The following is a 9,091-nucleotide window of genomic DNA, read 5'->3' as shown; positions in this document are numbered from 1 at the left end:
GGTGGATTTTCCAGCGACTTCAGCCCTCAATGTCTCACCGTAAGTTCGAAAGACCTCGCCACGGTTCGCTTGCCTTCCTTCCCAGAAGACGATGCACTCTCGGCCGCGCTCGAGTCAAGACCTTCCCCCCTGATGAGGCCAAGGACCCTTGCCATCTAACTTGCTTCGCGGCTTACAAGGCTGGAATGACCCATGTTGTCCGTGAGCTCGAGCGTCCTGGTTCCAAGCTCCACCAAAAGGATATTGTCAACTCTGTGACCATTGTTGACGCTCCTCCCATGGTCTGCGTTGGCTTCGTGGGATACGTTGAGACTCCCAAGGGTCTCCGTCCTCTGACTGCTGTATGGGCTGGTCAGCTCTCGGAAGAGTGCAAACGCCGGTTCTATAAGTCGTGGTACCGGGCCAAGAAGCACAAGGCTTTCACTTTGTACTCCCAGAAGTATCAGGCTGGCAAGATGGAGTCTGAAATCGAAAAGGTCAAGAAGTACTGCTCTGTCGTGCGAGCTCTCTGCCATACTCAGATTGGCAAAATCCCCGGTCCTCAGAAGAAGGCCCACATTCTTGAGGTGCAGGTCAATGGAGGCTCCACTACTGAGAAGGTCGACTACTGCCTGAAGCTCTTCGAGCAGACCGTCCCTGTGGCGTCAGTCTTCGCTGAGTCCGAGAATGTCGATGTCGTTGGCATTTCGAAGGGCCATGGATGTGAGGGTGTGGTTCACCGATGGGGTGTTACTCGACTCCCTCGCAAGACCCATCGTGGTCTTCGCAAGGTTGCCTGTATTGGGTCTTGGCATCCTGCTCGTGTTGGCTTCCAGGTCGCTCGTGCTGGTCAGAACGGATTCCATCACCGAACGGAGAAGAACAAGAAGATCTTCAGGATCGGAGCTGCTGAGGATCCTCGTTCTGGTTCTACCAACCACGATATCACCGAGAAGAAGGTGACTCCCATGGGAGGCTTCGTCAACTACGGTGACGTCAACAACGACTTCCTCATGCTCAAGGGAGGCATCGTCGGTCCTCGCAGACGGCTGGTCATCCTCAGGAAGGCTCTCTCTCCGCAGGTGTCCCGACGTGCGCTTGAGCCTGTTAATCTGAAGTTCATCGATACTGCCTCCAAGCGTGGTATCGGAAGATTCCAGACTTCTGCCGAGAAGGCGGCGTTCTTTGGACGTATGTGATGAGCTTGCGTGTGAAAATTGAGACTATGGGCCCTCTAAAGCAGTTGTTGTGTGAAGACTGGGTTATAAATGACTGTGCTTTATTGTTGTGATGCGTCCGCTGTGATTCGGACACGTTCTGAACGTACAAAGACTGGAGAAAGATGTTTCATCATGACAGATCATACGTTTTCGGTCTTGCCTGTTGGGCCTTGTTGTGGGACAGGTTTAAAACTCGTTCCTGCTTCGCCTCTCATTCATACAGCAGGCGGCTCTTTGCAGTCTGAAACTCCTCTGTCGTGAGATCCCCGCCTTCCCGAAGCTTAACGAGCCGTTCAATTTGCCCTGGAAGATCTGCTGCCATCACAAGCGACGCCACCACGTTTTCTACGTGTTTCAGCACGCTGCTTTGCACGCAGTCCTTCCGGAGGCAGTGGTCGAGTGACGGCGCTTCCTGAAGCGAACAGCTGGCAGAGCCCGAAAGAGCCGGTGGCATGACCGGTCCCGCTTGATTTGGGGCTCTTCTCAGAGCCGTCTTTATAAGGAAGCACCTCTCACACTGGCTGTCTACGCATCCACCAGCGCTAGTCTTCCATTTGGTGGTCAGAATCATCCGATTCGAGCCCAAAACTGCAAAGATTGGAGTTGAAAGCTGCTTGGTGATATCGACACTTCCATTCAACAGCACCAGTTGACAGGCGTGTAGAAGACTGTTGGACCTTTTCTTCAGAAATCGGTGTACCACAGAAGCGACGGTGTCGTCGTGGGTCAGCGCCACCCTGATAGTCTTCGACCCCTCTGGTTCCTTGATCAGCACTCGCAGGTCTTCATCGTATTCGCAAGGAACGAGAAGGTTGGACATTTAGAATTGCTCACTTTAACTCATTTACACGATCACACAACACGTCTCTCAGCTGTCACCTCCTCACTGTCGAGAATGCGGTCTAATTCGTCTTCATCATCAAGGCGAGCCTCTTCCTGAAGTTGCAGCTTCATATCTTCGTAGATGTTTTTGGGTCTTGGTGCATCCGTTAAATCAGTGAGTTGTACTGCAAATTGGAGCCTGTATTCCAGAATCCTTGGCAACTCACTGCTTGCTCAACCGTGTTGGCCGCCAGATGAACGCAGTCATAGACAATACGAAGAAGTGCAAGATCTGATCGCAGCCAGCGGTAAAGAACCATTCATATGTCCATCTCTTCTCGAGAGACTGCATAAGCCTGCCTCAACATCCTCACAAGAAACAAGATAACCCAGTACTGGAGGCCGATGACGCAGAGCATGAAGACTCCGGACGTCCCAAGAACGCAGGCGAACCGACTGAAATGGCTGTACTTCGCCGTCTGCTGGGTCCTTCGCAGTTGGCCCAGTAGCGTGCCCAGCGATAGCAGCGTCCAAACGATGGTCACCGCATACAGTAGAGCAGAAGGTAGCGCGGCGAGGACCGCGACAATGTCAGAGATGTCACGGGTGTAGTGGACCTCGCTTATCCACTGGCGGCCTACCTCGGCGCAGACGATCAGGAACCAGAGAAAACGGACTCGGACCTTCGTGCCTCGATCCAAACGGTGCTTCGTGACACCCCAACCCATACCCAGCACCAGCATGAGAATGAGCAGCGAGCTGATGCGGATTACCGTAAACCCCACAGCCAGGACGTTCAGTGGGACCGAAATATAGCCAAGGTTGTTCCAATAATGGAAATGAGCGGACCAAAATAGGGACTCCAACAGGCTAATTAATATGACTGCCAGGAAGAGCTGATGTATGCGGGTGACTTGCTTTCGATATCGCGTCATCTGGCCTGCCCAGGCCAACAATAGAAGAAGGAACCCTGCAGCCGAGACACCGTACAGAAGGAGCTTTGGCAGTTCGACTGCTGATATATAGCCATAAGGGCCCCTTAAGATTACGTTTCCGGAGATGTACCCAGGAGCTGTTTTCGTGTGGCAGTTGATGATCAGCGTTTGGAATACGGCTTGTCGAGCAATCGCGCCTGCAACTCGTTCCGGTGGGCTCATCGGTGATATTTTGTACCCATAGTTGAGGTCGCGGTTCTGCGGGTACATCACGTAGCCAGCATGCTTACAGACACCCGATGTCACGTCAGCTATGGTGCAGCAGAAGGAGCTGTCAAGACCTTGATCCATCACCGGAGCGATGACGTCCTCGTAGACGTTGAGCGGCACCAGCTGAATATGGAGACCAGGGTAGTTGCCCCATTGCGCTCGACTCTCCGTGTCCAAGTGGATTTGATCATATACCACTATTGGGGGCTTAGCCTCAAGTCCAAACCACTCAAGCCACTTCGCATTATTGTCCTGAGGACTGAACGAGAAGAACTTTCCGGTGTTTCGAAAACGGTAGCTATCCGGCACAGGGATACGATCGTACTGGAGTATTTGGGCTGACACGCTCAAAAGGCATAGTAACCAACGCATTGAATTGTACGATTTCACTCTCAAACCTTGCAAATGGGAAAGATGGTCGGTCTGCCGTGGGCACACTGAAACGGCAGATCGCAAGTCAGGAGCCCGTTGATCAGTGCTCGACACTCAATCCGAGAGAGTAGATCTCCAAATTTTACAGCAGCTCTGCATGCCTTCGAGCACAATAATCTGTGATCTTTGCCCAGAGCTCTCACTCGTAGACTGATTGGGGCATTCCAGTCAAACCTGACGCCTCCCGAAAGTGCACTGAGCGCTGAACATCATCACAGAGGGCTGTCGGCGTCACCAGCGTCCCTCTCACAACTGGGCTACGGGTCACCTGCACGTCCAGATCATTCACGGTGAACTCGAACCCCCAAGACGCCAGCTGAGTCGGGAGGCGTGCAGGGCCCCACCTGGGATTGGAGGGATGTGAGGTGGAATGAATCATCAGGAGACACATGCAGCGAAAGGTTAACGGGTTGAGAGGCGCGATCCGGAGGTAACTCTCGCTGCTCAGCTGCGAATCTCTCCAAGTTCACTCGCTCTCCGACGGCATGTTGGTCAACCGCCAGCAACTGGCCCTCCAGCTGACACAAGATGAATGAGCGATCGACCTGCCCAATAACCTGCATCTGTCGAAGTGTGTCTTTAGTGGCCGTGAAACGATCAACTTGGGGGAGATCGTCAAACTTCAGCCTTTTTGGAGATATCGTCGGCGTTGCCAACGCCATCCGTTTCCGACTGTGTATCTCCGCGTCCGGCGTCTGGTGATCTTCTATTATCGGCGGTCCAGGAAGGCTGTCCATGAAATAAGGGTTGCGGCGAATAGTGTGTCTGAGGCGGGTAAGCGAGGTTACTCTGGCCGAGGTGGGTTTGGGAGTGCTTCGAAGGCCATCTAATGCCCTATGACGAATCGGAGGGGACGTGACCACGACTGTCTCTGCTGACGGTAGCAGCAGCGCCCTATCTTCAGACGAAGTTCGGTCCGCAGTGTAGTCGAAGCGGAATAGCTCCTCGACAGGGGTGTCGTTGAGGGGTCTTACTCCCGCTTCCTCGTTCTTCGTAGTGTCGTGTTCCACGTATTGTGGTGAGCCTTCTAACTCCATTGCCCGGGTTAGTTTGGTAATTGGTGACCTGGGAGACTCTGGAGTCACCCCTTTGGTGGGGTTGCTGGTAGGGTCGGTGCAAATTTGGTTTGACTCTTCATTCTTCCGGTTTGACTTTTCTGAAGTCCCGCTCATTTGTGCGTCTTCTTTTGGCTTCGGGGACCTGTTCTTTGATAACCCTTTTGTGTGATGCATGAATGAAATCTGGTCGTGACTCATGCGACCCCGAGCCAAACCATTCCGTATCCGCTTGGGGATACTGCTAAACCGAAAGCTCATGGCGAGGACACGTCGAGAGGCCGCAAGCGTCTCTCTCACGCTGATGTTAAGATCAGGTGTGGCTTACTCTATGTCTTGGGTGACTCGAGAGAGAGCAGTAATCACGGCGTCCAATACGTCGGCAAGTAGTCTCCCTGTTTTGGTGAATGCTACTTCTCGGTCAGTATCTCCGTTGACCACGCTGAATGCGGTAGTCGGCACTGACAGGAATAAAGCGAACACAGGAAACCCCTTGGCCATGCCGGCCTCAGCGGTCAGAAGATCAAACGCATGATTCACGAGGTTGATGACTGGACAGCATTTCGCGCTCAGCCCGTTGATGAACACGTGCTGGTGTCCTTTGGTGGGCTTGAGACTAGCCAGCGTCGTCATGGCGCCGGATACACCGATGTATGGCCGAAAATGATCTATCTAGGTCTGGACTCCACGAGTCCCCACGTTAACGAGAGTAACTCCTGCTGAGATAGCGCTTAACTTCTTCCGTAAGCTCACTGCTGCCGGAAATGTGACTTGGCGACTAGAATGGTCTGAAAGTGTAAAACTGGTGCCAACGAACAGCAGGCTCAGCTGGATGAGTACCTGTCGAACTTGACAAAATGTCTGGGTTGCAATATCAACTGGCACACCTCGAGGGCGTTTGCAAGCCCGTTTCGCCTAACAGGTAGGTGTCTGAACACGTCTTTCACGGTCATTATCGTGCCCGTGTCCACCCTTGCACCGGCCTCCACAGCAGTTGGCTGCCCGAATGCCACTCGTTTGTAGAAGGCGGGTGTCTCGCGACGCTTGCTTTCGATTTCAAGGGTGCATAACTGTGCAAGAGCCACCAACGTGAGGCCTCTTTTCCTTTCAGGGTCAGATGTTACAGCCTCCTCCCCCAGTGACGCTAGCTCCTGGGAGTCTATGCCCCTACCGTTGTCCTCCACGACAACGCCCAAGGGTTCGAGCCGTACATCGATTCTAGTACTCATGGCTTCTATGGAGTTCGACAACAAGTACTGCTTGGTGTTGGGTCATCATTCTCACCTCCGCGATCTGGACGACTGACGACACATGGTAGCTTGCAGTTATGACATCCGAACAGTGAGTTGCTAGCTTTCGGAGTTGCATGACAGATTTGATGGTGAAGACGGTTCTTTTAGCCTTAGGGAGCGTAGTCAGAGCGAATCTCAAAGACTATCAAGAGCGTCAGACTCTGGAATTGTTAACGGTTGGCTCGGTGTGAGGTCAAGATCCAGAGAAATGCGGATCTCATTGAAGATTTCGCCGTCACCGCCAATGCAGATGTGGCAGAACACGAAAAACGCTTGCAGGAGGAAAAACGATTGAATGAACACGGGGATCCCAACGAATTGCCGTGTGTGAAGGAGTACGCTGAGTAGGCCGCGACAGCACACAACATAGGCTTTGTCCTTTGCACTTTGCTGCGCTGTCTGAGACGGAATGTGAGCCTGATGAGTATTACTTGGCGCACACTAATCCGTACAACGCTGAATGTAGGCGCGCAGTCGTTCCATAAGCAGGTCGAACCATCCGTAATTTTCGCTTGACACTTGAGGAAAAGCCTCGCAAAGAAGACGAGTGTGGATTAGACTACCCCTGCAAAGATCCATGTGAGCCCAATATGACCACTCTTTGTCCGCGTCTGTGGACCAGGCAGCCAAACGGCCACTGCACTGCGCCGGCACACTACGTGCCGTTTCAGCTTTACGGGGGGATGATGACCGTACACGACACTGGTGTTATCGAAGGTTTGCCTGTGGGGATGATGAAGAACGATGCTCCTGGAGCTGAAGACGTGAAGGCCGAGGATGCAGAGATCGACACGGACGGCGAGGGGCCTGAACGCAAGCCCAAGGAGTTCTGGTCTCCCTCTCGAGACGGATGCCCCGCTGAGTTGGACTTTGCGTCCCTGACCCTCACCGAGAGGATGGACTGGGGGCCCGTCTGTGGGGGATCCTGGGAATGTCAGGTTGATTCGCCGAGAAATTACGAGGCGCCTTGCCCAAAGTACTTTCAGGTGGACGGCGACTCATGTGTACCTGTAGGCGAACACAGTATGTTTGGTATCTGCCCTGCGGAGATTCCTATCTTCAAAACGGCCGAGGAGAAGCAGAATCATGAAGCAGAGTGTCCGGACCGCCAGTGGCCCCCGTTAGAATCTCTAGAAGCTGACTGTGACCATCGTGCGTGGGATGACCCCTGTCCTGAAGGCTGGACATTCCAAACGCTTTCCAACGCTACTACCACCACCACCACAGTATCCATCCCGGTGAAAGCAAAAGGCGCAGGCGACACCGGCAACACCATTCTGAGGGGTATCGCCGAAAGTATGCTGCACCATGCACTGCAACCTCCGAACGGTCCCCTGGTAGAGGTCTCAACTACCACGGCAGTCCCAGGCCAACCTGAAACGTGGGTGTGTCTGGCTGCTGCGACGTATACGGGTCCCTGCTCTCCGATTCAACACCATCTGCATCGGTTGCCTAGGGAAGCAAAGAGGGCGTGGGTAGCCAGGTGCAAGGCGCCATATAGGTGCCTAGACTGCCCACCCAGCGAGCGGCTCTACGAACAGCCGTGCCCTCGCTATTGGCGTCCATCTAGTACACGGTCCCACCGCTTGCAGCAGCGCTCAAACCTAGTGCCAGGAGCTGGGGCCGCCTACAGCAACTCAGAGTCGGGGCCTCCTTCCTGGGTCCTGACGAACCATCATCAGTCGGGAAGCGAAACTCGCCAAGTTTTCAGGAAGCCCAAGCCCAAAATACACGCACCAAAGTCACCTACCTCATCTACCTATGTGACCTGCCACCCCCCCCACTTTTACCACGGTCCTTGCAACGCCCCACGGGGGTTTCCGGACCACCCCGCCAAGAAAATGGCAGCCGAATTGCACTGCGAGGTGTCTTGGCCCTGCGCTGGTCGATTGCCCCTTCCCTACAGAGCTCCCCGCAAACAAGCATCCGCGCAGGGAGCGGTGCATGAGATGACTGGCGGCGTTAATTGATTACAGGCACAACGGTCACCTTCACGTCTGACATGCTGACGCCAGAGGACTTTTTTGGTACCGAAACCTCCCATCGTGAGGAGCAACTCCGTACATATGGAGATCTGAGTAGCTTGCATTGCCCTCTCTGGGGTCTCGTACTAGAGGCTGAAAAGCAGCGTTGCCCTCCCTGGGGTCTCGGACCAGAGGCTGAAAAACAGTATTGCCCCCCCTGGGATCTCGGATCAGAGGTTGAACAGCAGCCCTGGGATCTCGGATCAGAGGTTGAATAGCTGCGCCCGATGAGAAGCCGAGTGGTCTGTCTCCACGCGCAGACATGGCTTGCCTGGCAGGAACAGTCCTTAACGGAATGCTCATACGGGAAGTTTTCGGCAGAGCGTAAGGAGGGCACGGTTGCGCGGCCTGCTTAAGAGGTTGGTTGTTGCGCCGAGTCATCGTCAGTCTGGGATCTCCGAACCGGCCGTCGGTCACTCTCGAGTCAGATCTGGGATCTCCGAACCGGCCGTCGGTCACTCTCGAGTCAGGTCTGCCCCGAGTCATCTTTCGAGGAGTCTCCGTTACGCGACTTCGAAAGGTAATCGGTGGCACCTGACGTAGCTCCCCCTCTGAAGAGTACCGTACAGCCCAGTTGGGAGCAAAGGCTGTAGTTTGCGGTGCATTCCTAAGGGGGATCGCGGACGCAGGGAACATCGGAGACAAAGGTGATTGTGTGAGCTGAGGTGCCAGGGTAACCAATGGAGCTTCCCGTCGGTGGGCAGCCCTGCTGGGAGGGTAGACGGTTTGGTTTGGTGAGACATCTCGAGGCCCCTGGGGCTGGGGAACGCGTCCCTGGGAGGCTCTCAGGCAGCCCGCATGGGGGTACTGCGCCTCCGCGGGCATCAGTCTGCAGGTGAGCGCCCGAGAAGAGCTCGGCTCTTCCGCCATCCGCACCGGCACAGGCACGCGGGGCGTAATGTGCGGTCGTAGCTCCTCAGCCAGGGGCCGGGGAGTTGTAAGCGCTTCGTTTCTTTGGAGGCTCCAGTGCACGCCACATTGCGTTAGGGGACGAGGAGTGAACCTAGAATCGAATTGTACTGGGGGCGCCGCTGGAGGGGCTGTCGGAGGGGGGAGCACTGG

The 9,091-nt window shown here is 54.6% G+C and overlaps 5 protein-coding genes across 9 annotated transcripts; 2 read left to right on the top strand and 3 right to left on the bottom strand.

The window, feature by feature from the left end:
* Nucleotides 1-29: 29 nt before the first annotated feature.
* On the top strand, nt 30-1,178 carry KVP17_002264 (uncharacterized protein; the record flags this gene model as incomplete). Its single annotated transcript, XM_068518351.1, has 1 exon — nt 30-1,178. The coding sequence occupies one exon, from the start codon at nt 30-32 to the stop codon at nt 1,176-1,178; it is 1,149 nt and encodes a 382-aa protein (XP_068370956.1).
* Nucleotides 1,179-1,410: 232 nt separating this feature from the next.
* KVP17_002266 (uncharacterized protein) lies at nt 1,411-2,019 on the bottom strand (the record flags this gene model as incomplete). The annotated part of the gene is made up of 1 exon (XM_068518354.1): nt 1,411-2,019. One exon carries the CDS (start codon nt 2,017-2,019, stop codon nt 1,411-1,413), a length of 609 nt encoding a protein of 202 aa, XP_068370959.1.
* A 32-nt stretch (nt 2,020-2,051) lies between these two features.
* On the bottom strand, nt 2,052-3,598 carry KVP17_002265 (uncharacterized protein; the record flags this gene model as incomplete). 2 transcript variants are annotated; one of them, XM_068518352.1, is made up of 3 exons in its annotated part: nt 2,052-2,220; nt 2,249-2,367; nt 2,396-3,598. In XM_068518352.1, the coding sequence occupies 3 exons, from the start codon at nt 3,596-3,598 to the stop codon at nt 2,052-2,054; spliced, it is 1,491 nt and encodes a 496-aa protein (XP_068370957.1). The 2 variants fall into 2 exon arrangements, with proteins under 2 accessions (XP_068370957.1, XP_068370958.1); XM_068518353.1 differs by lacking the exon at nt 2,052-2,220 and having other exon boundaries at nt 2,342-3,598.
* A 20-nt stretch (nt 3,599-3,618) lies between these two features.
* Nucleotides 3,619-6,081, bottom strand: KVP17_002262 (uncharacterized protein; the record flags this gene model as incomplete). Of its 4 annotated transcripts, XM_068518348.1 has the most annotated exons (7): nt 3,619-3,775; nt 3,802-3,974; nt 4,003-5,014; nt 5,042-5,385; nt 5,413-5,574; nt 5,601-5,969; nt 5,998-6,081. In XM_068518348.1, the coding sequence occupies 7 exons, from the start codon at nt 6,079-6,081 to the stop codon at nt 3,619-3,621; spliced, it is 2,301 nt and encodes a 766-aa protein (XP_068370953.1). The 4 variants fall into 4 exon arrangements, with proteins under 4 accessions (XP_068370953.1, XP_068370951.1, XP_068370954.1 ...); XM_068518346.1 differs by lacking the exons at nt 3,619-3,775; nt 5,042-5,385; nt 5,413-5,574; nt 5,601-5,969; nt 5,998-6,081 and having other exon boundaries at nt 3,940-4,830; XM_068518349.1 differs by lacking the exons at nt 3,619-3,775; nt 3,802-3,974; nt 4,003-5,014; ... (1 more) ...; nt 5,601-5,969; nt 5,998-6,081 and having other exon boundaries at nt 5,038-5,346.
* Nucleotides 6,082-6,688: 607 nt separating this feature from the next.
* KVP17_002263 (uncharacterized protein) lies at nt 6,689-7,975 on the top strand (the record flags this gene model as incomplete). Its single annotated transcript, XM_068518350.1, has 1 exon — nt 6,689-7,975. The coding sequence occupies one exon, from the start codon at nt 6,689-6,691 to the stop codon at nt 7,973-7,975; it is 1,287 nt and encodes a 428-aa protein (XP_068370955.1).
* Between the last annotated feature and the right edge of the window lie 1,116 nt (nt 7,976-9,091).

This window comes from the organism of the source record quoted next (genome assembly GCF_019968985.1).
Source record: "MAG: Porospora cf. gigantea B chromosome Unknown PgB_NODE_960_length_9091_cov_117.898, whole genome shotgun sequence".
NCBI lineage: Eukaryota > Apicomplexa > Conoidasida > Eugregarinorida > Porosporidae > Porospora > Porospora cf. gigantea B.
Note: the sequence above shows the minus strand (reverse complement) of the source record. Positions and strands in the feature narration are given on the sequence as shown.